Source organism: Pseudophryne corroboree, chromosome 5 (genome assembly GCF_028390025.1).
Source record: "Pseudophryne corroboree isolate aPseCor3 chromosome 5, aPseCor3.hap2, whole genome shotgun sequence".
Classification (NCBI taxonomy): domain Eukaryota; kingdom Metazoa; phylum Chordata; class Amphibia; order Anura; family Myobatrachidae; genus Pseudophryne; species Pseudophryne corroboree.
Window position 1 is genome coordinate 497,221,415 of NC_086448.1, and position 17,358 is coordinate 497,238,772.

General features: G+C 45.3%; 1 protein-coding gene across 5 annotated transcripts in view; it reads right to left on the minus strand.

Moving 5' to 3' along the window:
- The window catches only part of PIGN (phosphatidylinositol glycan anchor biosynthesis class N), a 666,839-nt gene that overhangs the window by 208,253 nt on the left and 441,228 nt on the right, over nt 1-17,358 (minus strand). For all 5 annotated transcript variants that reach the window (XM_063922983.1, XM_063922980.1, XM_063922979.1 and 2 more), the window contains one exon: nt 17,053-17,161. In XM_063922983.1, the coding sequence (XP_063779053.1) occupies nt 17,053-17,161 (109 nt within the window). The remainder of the gene's footprint in view (nt 1-17,052; nt 17,162-17,358) is intronic.

Sequence of the window (17,358 nt, forward strand, 5' to 3'; positions counted from 1 at the left end):
GAGAACAGGAGCCGAGACAAAGGCCTGTTTTAAGGCCCGAAAGGCAGACTCGGCTGCAGGCGACCAATTGGAAGGGTCCGCTCCTTTTTTAGTCAATGCTACTATAGGAGCGACCAAATCAGAAAAGGTATGAATGAACCGCCTATAATAGTTTGCAAACCCTAAAATGCGCTGAATTGCTTTTAAATTTGTGGGTTGCGCCCAATTAAGGATGGCCTGGAGTTTTTTCGGCTCCATGAAAAATCCCTGGGGAGAAATAATATACCCCAAGAAGGACACTTCCGTGATGTGAAAATCACATTTCTCTAGTTTTGCGTATAAATGATTCTCCCGTAGTTTTTGAAGAACCAGATGCACATGGGTAATATGTTGTTCCACAGACTCAGAATAAATCAAAATGTCGACTAAATAAATGACAACGAACTTTCCAAGAAAGTCACGAAGAACATCATTGATGAGGTCTTGAAATACCGCAGGAGTATTTGACAGCCCAAAGGGCATCACCAGGTATTCATAATGACCCGACTGTGTGCTGAAAGCCGTCTTCCACTCATCCCCAGATCTTATTTGGATGAGATTGTAAGCTCCTCTAAGATCGATTTTTGAGAAGATAACGGCAGAGCGTAACTGATCAAAAACTACTGAAATCAAAGGCAAAGGGTAGGTGTTTTTAACAGAAATTTTATTCAGAGCCCGAAAATCAATACATGGTCTGAGCGACCCATCTTTTTTCTCAACAAAAAAGAATCCTGCACTCAAAGGAGATTTCGAAGGCCTAATGAAGCCTTTTTTCAGGCTTTCCTGGATATAATTATCCATAGCCGTGGTTTCTGGCCCGGAGAGGGCATATAATCTCCCCTTAGGTAAAGTGGCCCCGGGAACTAAATCTATAGCGCAGTCATAGGACCGATGGGGAGGCAGAACGTCCGCATTACCCTTGGAGAACACATCAGCAAAATCCTGATATTCCAGAGGAATAAATTCTGGGGTAACTGCCGCAACCCGGACAGGATGGAAAATACACTCCTTAACACAAAAAGGACCCCATTGGGAAATCTCCCCAGACCGCCAATCTATGGTGGGATTATGAAAGGCAAGCCAGGGGTGACCCAAAACTACTGGAACTGCCGGACAATGTGTAAGGTAAAATTCTATTTCTTCTGAATGTAGGGCCCCCACTGTCAGCAATACTGGAGGTGTGCGGTGAGTAATAACCCCATTGGAAAGCGGACCCCCATCCAAGCCGTGCATGGTGATACGTCTATCTAAGGGTATAAGTGGAACGCCTAAAGCCTTAGCCCAAGCTAAATCCATAAAATTTCCTGCAGCTCCACTGTCGACGAAGGCCGACACCAACGAACTGAGGCTGCCAAAGGAAATCTTTACCGGAACTAATAGAGAATTATTAGAGGAGATTAACTGCAGACCCAAGTGAACCTCCTCACAATTCACTTGGTCAGAGCGTTTCCCGGCTTGTTCGGGCAGTTACGTGCGATATGTCCCTTACCACCACAATACAAACAAAGACCAGAACTTAACCTTCTGGTTCTTTCCTCTGGGGACAGCCGGGAGAGACCCATTTGCATGGGCTCCTCGACATCCTCAGGAAAAGTATATACACATGGATTAGGCCTAAAAGTTGTTCCTCTTTCAGCCCTCCGCTCTCGGCGACGACGATCAATTTTAATAGCGAGCTCCATGAGTTTGTCTAGAGTCTCAGGAGCGGGGTACTGAAGGAGACTGTCTTTAATCACTTCCGACAGTCTGAGGCGAAACTGACTGCGCAGGGCCGGGTCATTCCAGCCACAGTCGTTCGACCAACGGCGAAATTCGGTACAATACACCTCTGATGGATTTTTGCCTTGCTTAAGGGCACGCAGGTGACTCTCAGCTGATGCTTCTCTATCTGGGTCGTCATATAAGAGGCCTAAGGATTTTAAAAAGGCGTCTACTGATAACAAAGCAGCATCATCCGCTCTTAGCCCAAACGCCCAGGTCTGTGGATCACCCTGAAGTAGAGACATCACAATCCCGACCCGCTGAGACTCAGTACCAGAGGAACGGGGCCTTAAACGAAAATAAAGCTTACAAGCTTCCTTAAAATTAAAAAAAATCCTTTCGGTTACCCGAAAAACGGTCAGGTAAATGCATCTTTGGTTCTGGAACCATACACGGGGAGGCTCGCAAAAGATCTTCCTGCGATCTCACCCGAAGAGTAAGGTCCTGAACCATCTGAGTTAATTCCTGTATTTGGTTAACCAAAAGCTGACTGGGGTTTGGCCCTAAACCTGCCGGATTCATGAGGCCGAATTTCTAGGCCCACCAATAAAACGGAAAAAATTAAACGCCTTGTTTTTTTTATGTTGGCCGGTGATAATGTTACGATCCTGATGCTCAGGACAGGGGAGATCTTATGTAGTGAGTCCTGAGCACCAAGACGGAATGCTGGGATTGGGAAATGGGAAGGAAATAGCCCCTAGCACCCTACCTCCGTTGTCTTACCCGTGTTATCAATTCACGCCTGAACGACTATGGTTTCTTGGGCCCATGGCAGCCGCGTTTGAAGGGCGGATTAGGTCTGCCCAACTCCGATGCCCCCTCAGGTCTTAAATAGAGACAAGGCGTGAACTGAGACAGGGTAATAACAAGGGGACCTCTAACTGAAACAACCACGCTAGGGGCTATAAACTACCTAAAAACTAAACGTATGTGCGGCACGCCGCCAAAGGAAAAAGAACTACAAAGAAAACACTGTCCACTCCCCTACACGGCACCGCCGAGTTCCGGGGAGGACAGTGAAAGCGGAAACCTCCGCAAATGCACCAATTCACAGTAAAGTAAACACTAAGCGGCATAGGCCGCAACACGCGGCAGAGGCCGTTACTCACGAAACCGGGCGAGAACCCCAGATGACAAACAGGTTCGCAAGGACTAGAAGGATTCCCAGGACCGGCTTCGGACCTCCAAAGTACCAAAGGGCAGGGAGCAAGATCCACCAAACACGGCTGACCGGAACAGAGTTCTGCAAGGCAGGAACAGCATACAAGAAGCTATCACTGGCGGGGCTGCAGTGTGCTGGCTCACATAAAAAGGCCCTGCTGGCCAATAACAGGAGGGCCAGCAGGACCAGCCCCCAGACCCTAATTACTAGTTGCCGTGCAGCTGACCTGCTGCACGAGCAACCTAATTAACTATTCTTAGCAACGGGGAACGCGGTCCACCTGTGTCGTCCCCGTTGCTATGCACCCGGCGGCCCTGCACGCACGGCGTCCTGTGTTGCCAGGGACCCGGCGGCTATCGTGCGCACGGCGTCCTGGCATTGCTAGGCGCCGTGCGGGGGACAGGGAAGGAGAGAGGCGCGGCGGCCGTGACCGCTGCTCAGTCAGGGCACGGCCGAAGACCGCTGCGCCTAACAATGTATGGCCCGCATTAGAATATAGCATCTATCTTAAAGTAGATTCAGTAATGTAGCAAGCATCAGTCTTAGATACATTATATTTATCTTCATCAAGAGGTGACTATACACTGAGCAGTATTAGTGTAAATGGCTTGGTTAGTTTTGATTTCAGTAGATCCTAATATTCAATGTAGCACAGTTTATCATATGTTGCTATTCTGGATATTGTGTATAACAGCAAGATAATTAAAGTTCTGGCACTCAAAATGTTCTTCATAGAAGATAATCTCACTGGTCCAAGGGTGGAACCTGTTCAGATGTTCCATCGGAAACAAACTCAAGGTGACATAGTTCCTCATTTTGGCTGGTCAAATAATAGTTCTGCCCAGATCACAATTGTTTTTCATGTTATACCAACACTGACAGGTTTTATCCTTACTAGAAGGACTTTTCAGGGCTCCACAGTGCAGTGTAAAGTGTATACAAAAGTACAGTACAAAAACAGTATATATTGTATATGGCATCAATAATAAGAATTTACTTACCGATAATTCTATTTCTCGGAGTCCGTAGTGGATGCTGGGGTTCCTGAAAGGACCATGGGGAATAGCGGCTCCGCAGGAGACAGGGCACAAAAAAGTAAAGCTTTACTAGGTCAGGTGGTGTGCACTGGCTCCTCCCCCTATGACCCTCCTCCAGACTCCAGTTAGGTACTGTGCCCGGACGAGCATACACAATAAGGGAGGCATTTTGAATCCCGGGTAAGACTCATACCAGCCACACCAATCACACCGTACAACTTGTGATCTAAACCCAGTTAACAGTATGACAACAGAAAGGGCCTCTTAAAGATGGCTCCTTAACAATAACCCGAATTAGTTAACAATAACTATGTACAAGTATTGCAGATAATCCGCACTTGGGATGGGCGCCCAGCATCCACTACGGACTCCGAGAAATAGAATTATCGGTAAGTAAATTCTTATTTTCTCTATCGTCCTAAGTGGATGCTGGGGTTCCTGAAAGGACCATGGGGATTATACCAAAGCTCCCAAACGGGCGGGAGAGTGCGGATGACTCTGCAGCACCGAATGAGAGAACTCCAGGTCCTCCTTTGCCAGGGTATCAAATTTGTAAAATTTTACAAACGTGTTCTCCCCCGACCACGTAGCTGCTCGGCAGAGTTGTAATGCCGAGACCCCTCGGGCAGCCGCCCAAGATGAGCCCACCTTCCTTGTGGAGTGGGCTTTTACAGTTTTAGGCTGTGGCAGGCCTGCCACAGAATGTGCAAGTTGAATTGTGTTACAAATCCAACGAGCAATCGACTGCTTAGAAGCAGGTGCGCCCAACTTGTTGGGTGCATACAATATAAACAGCGAGTCAGATTTTCTGACTCCAGCCGTCCTTGCAATGTATATTTTTAAGGCTCTGACAACGTCCAACAACTTGGAGTCCTCCAAGTCGCTAGTGGCCGCAGGCACCACAATAGGTTGGTTCAGATGAAATGCTGATACCACTTTAGGGAGAAAATGCGGACGAGTCCGCAGTTCTGCCCTATCCGAATGGAAGATTAGATAAGGACTTTTATAAGATAAAGCCGCCAATTCAGATACTCTCCTGGCAGAGGCCAGGGCTAGTAACATAGTCACTTTCAATGTGAGATATTTCAAATCCACCTTTTTCAATGGTTCAAACCAATGGGATTTGAGGAAATCTAAAACTACATTTAGATCCCACGGTGCCACCGGAGGCACCACAGGAGGCTGTATATGCAGTACTCCCTTGACAAAAGTCTGGACCTCAGGGACAGAGGCCAATTCTTTTTGGAAGAATATTGACAGGGCCGAAATTTGAACCTTAATGGATCCCAATTTGAGACCCATAGATAATCCTGATTGCAGGAAATGTAGGAAACGACCCAGTTGGAATTCCTCCGTCGGAACCCTCCGATCCTCGCACCACGCTACATATTTTCGCCAAATGCGGTGATAATGTTTCACGGTGACTTCCTTCCGTGCCTTAATCAAGGTAGGAATGACTTCTTCTGGAATGCCTTTCCCTTTTAGGATCTGGCATTCAACCGCCATGCCGTCAAACGCAGCCGCGGTAAGTCTTGAAAAAGACAGGGACCCTGCTGTAGCAGGTCCCTTCTCAGAGGTAGAGGCCACGGTTCGTCCGTGAGCATCTCTTGAAGTTCCGGATACCAAGTCCTTCTCGGCCAATCCGGAACCACTAGTATTGTTCTTACTCTTCTTTGCCGTATGATCTTCAATACCTTTGGTATGAGCGGCAGAGGAGGAAACACATACACTGACTGGTACACCCAAGGAGTTACCAGTGCGTCCACAGCTATTGCCTGTGGATCTCTTGACCTGGCGCAATATTTGTCCAGTTTCTTGTTGAGGCGAGACGCCATCATGTCTACAATTGGTCTTTCCCAACGGTCTATTAACATGTTGAAGACTTCTGGATGTAGACCCCACTCTCCCGGATGAAGATCGTGTCTGCTGAGGAAGTCTGCTTCCCAGTTGTCCACGCCCGGGATGAACACTGCTGACAGTGCTATCACGTGATTCTCCGCCCAGCGAAGAATCTTGGCAGCTTCTGCCATTGCACTCCTGCTTCTTGTGCCGCCCTGCCTGTTTACATGGGCGACCGCCGTGATGTTGTCCGACTGAATCAACACCGGCTTTCCTTGCAGGAGAAGTTCCGCCTGGCTTAGAGCATTGTAGATTGCTCTTAGTTCCAGAATGTTTATGTGAAGAGACTTTTCCAGACTCGTCCATACTCCCTGGAAGTTTCTTCCTTGTGTGACTGCTCCCCAGCCTCTCAGGCTGGCGTCCGTGGTCACCAGGATCCAATCCTGAATGCCGAATCTGCGGCCTTCTAATAGGTGAGCCTTCTGCAACCACCACAGAAGTGACACCCTTGTCTTTGGTGACAGGGTTATTCGCAGGTGCATCTGCAGATGCGACCCTGACCATTTGTCCAACAGATCCCTTTGGAATATTCTTGCATGGAATCTGCCGAATGGAATTGCTTCGTAAGAAGCCACCATTTTTCCCAGGACTCTTGTGCATTGATGTACTGACACTTTTCCTGGTTTTAGGAGGTTCCTGACCAGATCGGATAACTCCTTGGCTTTTTCCTCTGGAAGGAAAACCTTTTTCTGAACCGTGTCCAGAATCATTCCTAGGAACAGCAGACGAGTTGTCGGGATTAAATGGGATTTTGGAATATTCAGAATCCACCCGTGTTGTCTTAGCACCTCTTGAGATAGTGCTAAAGCTGTCTCCAGCTGTTCTCTGGACCTTGCCCTTATTAGGAGATCGTCCAAGTATGGGATAACTAATACGCCTTTTCTTCGAAGAAGAATCATCATCTCGGCCATTACCTTGGTAAAGACCCGAGGCGCCGTGGACAATCCGAACGGCAGCGTCTGAAACTGATAGTGACAGTTTTGAACAATGAACCTGAGGTACCCCTGGTGTGCGGGGTAAATCGGAACGTGTAGATACGCATCCTTGATGTCCAAGGATACCATAAAGTCCCCTTCTTCCAGGTTCGCTATCACTGCTCTGAGTGACTCCATCTTGAACTTGAACTTTTTTATGTAGAGGTTCAAGGACTTCAGATTTAGAATAGGCCTTACCGAGCCATCCGGCTTCGGTACCACAAATAGAGTGGAATAATACCCCTTTCCTTGTTGTAATAGGGGTACTTTGACTATCACCTGCTGAGCGTACAGCTTGTGAATGGCTTCCAACACCCTCTCCCTTTCGGAAGAGACGGTTGGTAAGGCAGACTTCAGGAAACGATGAGGAGGATCCGTCTCTAATTCCAACCTGTACCCCTGAGATATTATCTGCAGGATCCAGGGGTCTACCTGCGAGTGAGCCCACTGCGCGCTGTAATTTTTGAGACGGCCCCCCACTGTCCCCGAGTCCGCTTGAGAGGCCCCAGCGTCATGCTGAGGTTTTTGCAGGAGCCGGGGAGGGCTTCTGTTCCTGGGAAGGAGCTGCCTGTTGGTGTCTCTTCCCTCTTCCTCTGCCTCGTGGCAGGTACGACAAGCCCTTTGCTCTCTTATTTTTGTAGGAGCGAAAAGGCTGCGGTTGAAAGGTCGGTGCCTTTCTCTGTTGGGGAGTGACTTGAGGTAAAAAAGTGGATTTCCCGGCAGTAGCCGTGGCCACCAAGTCTGATAGACCAACTCCAAATAACTCCTCCCCTTTATACGGCAAAACCTCCATGTGACGTTTTGAATCCGCATCGCCTGTCCACTGTCGTGTCCATAAGGCTCTTCTGGCTGAAATGGACATAGCACTCACCCGAGATGCCAGTGTGCAAATATCCCTCTGTGCATCACGCATATAGATAAATGCATCCTTTATTTGTTCTAACGACAGTAAAACATTGTCCCTATCTAGGGTATCAATATTTTCAATCAGGGATTCTGACCAAACTACTCCAGCACTGCACATCCAGGCAGTTGCTATAGCTGGTCGTAGTATAACACCTGCATGTGTGTATATATTCTTTTGAATAACTTCCATCTTTCTATCTGATGGATCCTTAAGTGCGGCCGTCTCAGGAGAGGGTAACGCCACTTGTTTGGATAAGCGTGTGAGCGCCTTGTCCACCTTAGGGGGTGTTTCCCAGCGCGCCCTAACCTCTGGCGGGAAAGGGTATAATGCCAATAACTTTTTTGAAATTATCAACTTTTTATCAGGAGCAACCCACGCTTCATCACACACGTCATTTAATTCTTCTGATTCAGGAAAAACTGTTTGTAGTTTTTTCACACCATACATAATACCCTGTTTTACGGTATCTGTAGTATCAGCTAAATGTAACGTCTCCTTCATTGCCAAAATCATATAACGTGTGGCCCTACTGGAAAATACGTTTGAATTTCTACCGTCGTCACTGGAATCAGTGCCCGTGTCTGGGTCTGTGTCGACCGACTGAGGCAAAGGGCGTTTTACAGCCCCTGACGGTGTTTGAGGCGCCTGGACAGGCATTAATTGATTGTCCGGCCGCCTCATGTCCTCAACTGACTGTTTAAGGGAAGATAAACCATCACGTAATTCCACAAATAAAGGCATCCATTCTGGTGTCGACCCCCTGGGGGGTGACATCTGCATATTTGGCAATTGCTCCGCCTCCACACCAATATCGTCCTCATACATGTCGACACCACGTACCGACACACACCGCAAACTCACAGGGAATGCTCTAATGAAGACAGGACCCACTAGCCCTTTTGGGGAGACAGAGGGAGAGTCTGCCAGCACACACCACAAAGCGCTATATATACAAGGGATATCCTTATATTAAGTGCTCCCTTATAGCTGCTTTAATATATATATATATAGCCATTAATGTGCCCCCCCTCTCTGTTTTACCCTGTTTCTGTAGTGCAGTGCAGGGGAGAGACCTGGGAGCCGTTCTGACCAGCGGAGCTGTGACAGAAAATGGCGCCGTGTGCTGAGGAGATAGGCCCCGCCCCTTTTTCGGCGGGTTCTTCTCCCGCTATTTTTCCAGTCAGGCAGGGGTTAAATATCTCCATATAGCCCCTATGGGCTATATGTGAGGTATTTTTAGCCTTGTATAAGGTTTATATTTGCCTCTCAGAGCGCCCCCCCCCAGCGCTCTGCACCCTCAGTGACTGCCCAGTGAAGTGTGCTGAGAGGAAAATGGCGCACAGCTGCAGTGCTGTGCGCTACCTTATGAAGACTGAGGAGTCTTCAGCCGCCGGTTTCCGGACCTCTTCACGCTTCAGCATCTGCAAGGGGGTCGGCGGCGCGGCTCCGGGACCGGACTCCACGGCTGGGCCTGTGTTCGATCCCTCTGGAGCTAATGGTGTCCAGTAGCCAAGCAGCAAATCCACTCTGCATGCAGGTGAGTTTACTACTTTCCCCCTAAGTCCCACGTTGCAGTGATCCTGTTGCCAGCAGGACTCACTGTAAAGAAAAAAACCTAAACTAAACTTTCTCTAAGCAGCTCTTTAGGAGAGCCACCTAGATTGCACCCTTCTCGTTCGGGCACAAAATCTAACTGGAGTCTGGAGGAGGGTCATAGGGGGAGGAGCCAGTGCACACCACCTGACCTAGTAAAGCTTTACTTTTTTGTGCCCTGTCTCCTGCGGAGCCGCTATTCCCCATGGTCCTTTCAGGAACCCCAGCATCCACTTAGGACGATAGAGAAAATTAAATATTTATGCAAATACTGTATAGTGTAATGATGTGGGGTAATTAGTTCAGTAGGGGGATGTATTTGATGCAGTGTCTAAGGGCCTTATGAGGCCAAACAGCCTGGCCCCCAAAGGGCAACTAACTCACTTTTTGAGCCGTCACTATAAGTGAGCAGCTAATCTGCAAACACAAAGTCTCTCACAAAAGTTTTACACTCTGCTTCCTGCAGAGCAATACTGGCTTTAGCCTGGTCTCTGGCTTTGCGCCACAGCTGTTCCCATATATAGCCCCAGCGCTGGTTGAACTTGTACTCCAGTTGATGGGTGCAGCAGACAGGTTCAGACCCACTGCAAATTTACTGTACATCAACTACTCTTGTATCACCCAACACAATTTTCTTACATAATGAGCTAAAAAGACCCACTTCTTCATCAAACCCAGCCATCTCTCATCCTAATCCTTGATTCCACACTCACTGTCTACCCAATTTGTGTCACCCTTGTCTGTCTACCCCTCCCCTTTAGAATGTAAGATCTCACAAGCAGGGCCCTCTCCCCTCATGGGCTTTTCCTTCTCTTACATAGACTATCTTCTATTCCATACTCCATACGACTCCACCTAACCCTCGGTTTCTGCCACCCTGATGCTTATTTCAGTGTTTTTACCACTGATGCAGAAATGTTTACAAACCATATACTTGTCCTACATTGTCTTGTACTGTAAGTCGCTGTTTTCTTCTTTTGGTCATTTATGTATTTTGTTAGGCACTGCAGAACCCTTGTGGTGTCGTATAAATAAAGGATAATAACAATGTATGTGATATACATATGTACCATACATAAGTAGATAATATTACTTATTACTACTTACGTATTTCATAGAATAATTAAAACACAGAAAATAACATCTTAATTATATATATATATATATATATATATATATATTAAACATTTTTTACATTTGCACAGGCCAAACTTATTTTCCATACCACAAGCTTTTCTTTAGGCTATTCAAATGCAGACACACATTATGGGTTCACAATGCATTATTGCTCGTCAAGTGTGTTGTACCTTCAGGCACTGGTTGACCCTGTAGCTAATGCATATCCAAGAGCAGCTGATTCATTCTTTACAAACACATTATGTTTCAGATGTGCTATGAGAATTAGCAAAACAAAACGACAACAACCAACCCCCCCTCCCTCCTGCAAAACCAGTTAGTAATAAATAATGTGTAAATTATATTTTCTTTTATATTATAATGGGATAAATAGAACATATCCCATCTTAACATTATTTTAGTTAAATCTTTATTGTATTATGTAGTTGTACCTATTATGGTGTTGCATTGTCTAATAACTGGGGTGTACTACACTTTGCATTGGGGCTATAAAACTATTTTGCAGTAAGCTGTTGAATTTCTGTCATTAATTTTATTCAGAAGTTTTCGTATTATATACTGCAATCAAAAAAATGTTTTTCTATATCATATTCTCAACATATAACACAATTATTAAGATTTGAAAAAGCTAAAAAAGATAAACTAGTGCAAAAAATAAGAGAGACTGGGGAATATTTACTAAACGTTCTAAAATTGAAAAGTGGTGATGTTGCCCATTGCAACCAATCAGATTCTATCATTTTCTAGGATGCAATAGAGAAATGCTAGACAGAATCTGATTGGTTGGTATGTGCAACATCACCACTTTTCGTTTTTAGAAGCTTTGGTAAATTTACCTCACTCTCTTATTACACCCAAACCATGCCCAGATCCATTCAGACCATACCAGAAACCAAAATACGTTATTTTAAAACCACCCACTTTCAGGGTCAGTAATCAGAGCAGTCTCACAAATTATGTAAGTTTTAAATGGTGTACTGTATGTCACATGCTTGCTGGACCTAGAGCTCACTTTTCACTTATCATGGTGGAACCCTATGATCTGGTCTTTCATATCTTTCAGAAATAGGAGTGGGTGTGCTCTTTTAAAATAAATATCACAAGCACGCTTTTTAAAAATAAACTGCCTGCTCTATATAACCTACTGTAGATTATTCAGCCTCCTGTGCTCCAATGCTCACTGCGTTATTCCCTGTGGAGTTTACGGTGTACTAGTTCTCCAGCGTATATATGGTCCATTGTTCCTACTTGTTACCCTGACCTAAGATCGAGAGACAAGAAACTAGTTAGAATCAACTTCTGAAGTTTCTGCAAAGAGTTTTCAGTCAGCTGGACAACCTCCAAAATATTCTATTAAGATTACCTTTCCTGTTCCAAGTTCTGGCTATGGTTCCTTCTGCTTTGGTGATATTGGGCCAGATTCAGATGTGGTTGGAGAAAGCATCACTGATGCTTCCTTGGAAGCAGCAGAAGATACACTAGTATGGCAATGATGCAGAAGGCATCGGATATTAGTAGACACCTAATGCTTACACTAGGACACAGCATTGGATCCCCTGCAACACCATCTGCTGGCTGCGTAACCCTACAAAGAGGCTAGGAAATCTATGTCAATCTGACAAAAATCCTGGCCTTGGTAGTCCCCTAAAATAGCGGCACCAAGCCTTGGTTTTAGGAAACAGTGGCAAGGAAACAGCAGCAGACTATCAATCACTGACAGTCTGCAGCCATAGTGCGCAGTATGGGTCCAGCGATATATCCTGCAGATCCAATGGGATCAGAATTAGGCCCATTCTCCCCAACCTTTGATAGCCAATCCCCCAAAATGTGATGTGACCTCAAAGTCTATAGAGGCTTTTTTAATCAGCGAGTTCCCCAGTTCAAACTTTTCCAGAGGAACTTCCTTTCCAAGCCAAAGTGCTTTACATTTTGTTTCCTATGACTGGTGCTCTACCCTGTAGATACACAATGGCTATTTTTTTTACACAATAATGCCTCTTTCTTTAATGCCTTCAGAACGAATTTTGATAAACCAGTGGGTGTTTCATTTGCCACTTCAAGTAATCTATGCCTTTATCAAGACTCCCAAACTGTGGGACAAATTGTTGTTACGTTCAGATCCCAAGTTGCAGTGGAAAGTTTAAGGCAAAACCATTCTCTCTCCATTCTCTAACTCCAACACCAACTTTATTACCAAACTTATCCTTCTGATTACTATCTCATTACCATGCAATGCCTTACTACTGTATATCAAAGAAAACTTGGAATGAGTATTAATCAGGATGTCTTCCTCTCCAGCTAGGGCAGACTTTTCATTTGTTAAAAACAAAGATGGAGGTCTGACTCCGTCTAAAGGTTGTAGTTGGCTAAATACCATCAAAGTTGAATATTGTTTTCCTATACATCTGATCTCCGATTTATAGGATCTACAGTATTTTCAACCAAACTAGATCCCCATGGTGGTTATAACATGATCTGTATTGTGTTGCAGAATAAATGGGAGTATTTAGTTATGCCATTCAAGTTATGCAATGCTCCTGACATCTTTCAAAATGTTAATTTTGAAAGATTTTCTCAATCAGATGCGGCTGATCATTTATCTCAACTGAATCTTTTGCAATGATCCCCCAATGACACGTTTCATCTTTGTGAGCTTTTCTTCATTAGATTTTACCAACAGAAAGATATTTGCTATAGACAAGAAACTTTTAAATAAACAATTTGCTTTGGAAGAGTGGAAGCACCTTCTGCAAGGTACAAAAATATTCTTTCCTTACAGTAGGCTCAGTGCCCTAATCCTCACCAAAAAAGTGCCTTAATCCTCACCAAGCAAGGTATTCACTATTCTTTTCCTGAATTGATTTGGTGATAAATGTTCTTACTGACACTAAAAATAATAAGGTGCCTGTTTTGTTATGTTTATTTGACTATTCTGACATGAGACCTTCTCTGAGAACCATCCTATAATGGTTATCAGTAATGTTCTAGTTACATTGGTGGATCTACCATGAAACTAATGAAGCTTAAGCTTCAGGGTCCCTAATCTCGGAGGGGCCCATTTTCACATACTGTATGGTTAGAGCTAGTTACCAATAACACCATGAAAACCAGGCTTCTAGTACAGCATAGCTGCTATTGCAGCTTAGTACCGCAGGAGCTACTGGGAGTTGTAGTCTAGCTCTGTGATTTTCAATCTGTAAATAGCATGAAACGTGGATTCTTTTTAAACTATAATCCCCAACAATCTGCAGAACTTCTCTTGATGACACTGCCAGGAATGGCGGAGCCTGAGAGGGCCCATACTAGGAAGGAGGCTGGGAGCAATGAAAGGTGAGAAGGAGCCCAGGACAAGGAGCCATCTAATAAGGTAATTTTGCTGGCGCTGAGCAGTGCCTGCTGTCAGGTGTTTATTGAAGAGAGGAGGGGCGGGGGGAGAGTGCTGTGTAAGGTGATTACTGAAGGGGACTGCTGATTATTGAAGGGAGGAAGTGCTGTGAGGGGTAGACATTATACGGGCCGAGAGGCTATTGTATATGACCACCATATACTGTAATACAAACAGTATCAACATATTATACTACTAAGACTCTTATCCACTCACTGGTCATCTCCAGACTGGACTACTGTAATCTCCTCCTGACTGGCATTCCTGACCAATACCTCTCTCCACTCCAATCTATCCTCAATGCTGCTGCCCGGCTCATTTTCCTCACCAAACGCACTACGTCCACCTCTCTTACTAGACCTTCATTGGCTCCCCTTCCCTTTCAGAATCCATTTCAAGCTTCTCACTTGCTTACAAAGCCCTCACCCACTCCTCTCCCATCTACATCTCTGACCTTATCTCCCTTTACACTCCCACACGTCCTCTTCGCTCTGCTAATGCACACCGACTCTCCTGCCTACGGATTACTTCCTCCCACTCCTACCTCCAAGATTTTTCACGTGCTGCACCACTTCTCTGGAATTCCCTACCTCTCCCTCTCAGACTCTTCACCTCTCTACAAAACTTCAAACGGGCTCTCAAGACCCACTTCTTCACCAAACCCAGCCAAATCTCATCCTAAACCTCTGTTCCATGCTCTCTTTGTACCCCATCTGTCTCACCCCTGTCTGTCTACCCCTCCCCTTTAGAATGTAAGCTCTCACGAGCAGGGCCCTCTTCCCTCATGTGCTTATCCTTTTCTTACTCTAATAATATTCAACTGCACCAAATCCAGCAGTCTTCTGCCACCTGATACTTATTCTAGTGTCATCTGCTGATGTAGCTATGTTTATTTACCCTGTACTTGTCCTATATTGTCGTCAAGTGTAAGTTGCTGTTTTCCTGCTTGATTATTTGTTTATGTACTCTGTAATTGGGCACTGCGGAACCCTTGTGGCGCCATATAAATAAAGGATAATAATAATAATAATAATAATAATACAATGATTGGTATGTCCTGTAGACAGAATTAGTGGCCATTATATACTACAGACAGCATTAAAGACCTCCATACTACTGACAGCATTAGCAATCACTGTATAATACAGATAGCATTACTGACCACCATATACTACAGACAGCATTAGTGACCACCATATACTACAGGCAGCATTAGTGGCCACCATATACTATGAAAGTATTAGTGACCACTATATATATATATATATATATATATATATATATGCGCAGTGGTGCAGCACTCACAGAAGTATTGAACATGTACAATAAACTCCAATGTGTTAAAATGTCTTGAAATGTTGAATATATATATATATATATATATGGGTTGCTTCTGAAACACGATAGTAGGTCTGAACTTACTCAGCCCTTGCGATCACTTCAGCCTGTCCGGTCCCGGAATTGATGTCAGCCACCCGCCCTGCAAATGCCTGGACATGCCTGAGTTTTCCCTACCACTCCCAGAAAACGGTCAGTTGACACCCAGAAACGCCCTCTTTCTGTCAATCTCCTTGCGAATGGCTGGGCGAATGGACTCGTCGCTAGAAGCACTGCACAGCAACAATGCTGTTTGTACCCGTACAACGTGCGTGCGCATTGCATACGCATGCGCTGTAGTAACCTGATCGCTGCGAAAATTGGCTGCGTGCGATCAACTTGGAATGACCCCCAGTATTGTAACAACCTGCAGTGAATATCGGCTGGCTGCCTATTGGGAACGTTGGACATGTGCTCATTGTACACGGTAACCCCACATGCTGCAGGGATAGAGGCAGTTAAAAAGGTACTCCTGATGTGCAGTGCCATTTCTAGCAGTGGGTGAGCCGTAGGTCACACGGGGCAACCTCCACAACACTCTGTGTACCAAATCCTACTCCCCTTCCTCCCTCGTACACAGTACTCCACGCGGGGGCCAGAGTTTCATGGAATGACGCAGTTGTGTTGTGACATCACAATGCAACTATGTCATATTGTGAAACTCCACCCCCTGAGTTGCCTGGGAGGAGGCGGAGCAGAATAGCACCGCTGGCAGGCGTGTATACAACACTTGGCAATGAGTATTACCCTTAACAACGAGCATTACCCTTGGCAATGAGCATGGGTGCCAGAGCATGAAACCCCTGGCAGCGAGCATGACACCCAGTGTATAAAACCCGTGTCAAAGAGCATTACATCCAGCGCATGAAACCCCTGTCAACGAGCATGACACCCAGCGCATGAAACTCCTGGCAATGAGCAGGTAATATAGTGCCTGCTTAGGGATGCAATCAATTAGCTGGTTGTCGGGATCCCAGCGGTCAGGATACCGATACCGGAATCCTCACAGCTAACAATACCTACAGCCAGAATCCAGGTGCACAGGGGCTATTCCCACTACACGACACCCATAGTGAGAATAGCAAGGGTACTCTTAGCGCTCGTCCTGCTGCCGGCATTATGGGAGATGGGATGCTGCTGTTGGGATCTTGGTAGCCGGCATCCTGCAGTTTGACTCGTTACAATGCCGCAGACTTTGGGCTACTTGGAACGGGCGTGTGGGCAATTGCGCCCTCAGGGCAACTGCGCTGTGTGCCAGGCACCTCTGGCACGCACGTAGCTATTGGCTCTGCTATCTAGTAAGCAAAGTTTTATCGTTTAGAATGTTACAGTATCTAGTAAGCAAACAATAGTTTGCTTCCTAGACATATTTTCTGCTGGATGATAGCTTAGGTGTGGCTGTAGAAACGGCAAGCTTGTTATCACGCTACTATGTCTGGACGGCTATGGTGCTCACTATAGAGCATATTATATCGAGAATGGGTTTGTCTATTGCAGAGATTCCCAAACTCAGACCTCCAAACACCCAAACAGTTCAGGTTTTAAGGCTATCCATGCTTGGGCACAAGTGACTTAGTTAGTACCTGAATTTGATTTACCCACTTGTGCTCAACCATGGATATCCTTAAACCAGGACTTTTAGGGTGCCTTGAGGACTGAGTTTGGGAACTGATGTCTATTGATTGGATATAAAACCAATGTCTTGTTTTCCAAACAAACCATACAATGATATACTTACTATTGTTGCGTGTGCCAGTTAATAATATTGCTGTAGTAACAAAACAAAATAACATTATACATACCTAATATTGCCCAACTAAAAATTTGGTTCAGCAGTGGCAGTCCTTGTTTGGTTGCTAGACTGGAGTGGGTAAGGTTGACAATGCACATGGAAACTGTAAGGCCCAGAATCTGCAAGGCAAACAGGAAATTGTAAACATAGCAGATATGAAATACAAAACAACAGTGGATAAAATAGAATATGTTTTCTTATAATCTCAACATTTGTAACATAAAGATGAACAAATTGATAAGACAATTGAATGTGCAAAAAAAAGTAGAATGTTCTTGATGTTTTCTGTGGTCATATTCACATGCCATGTTTTGGT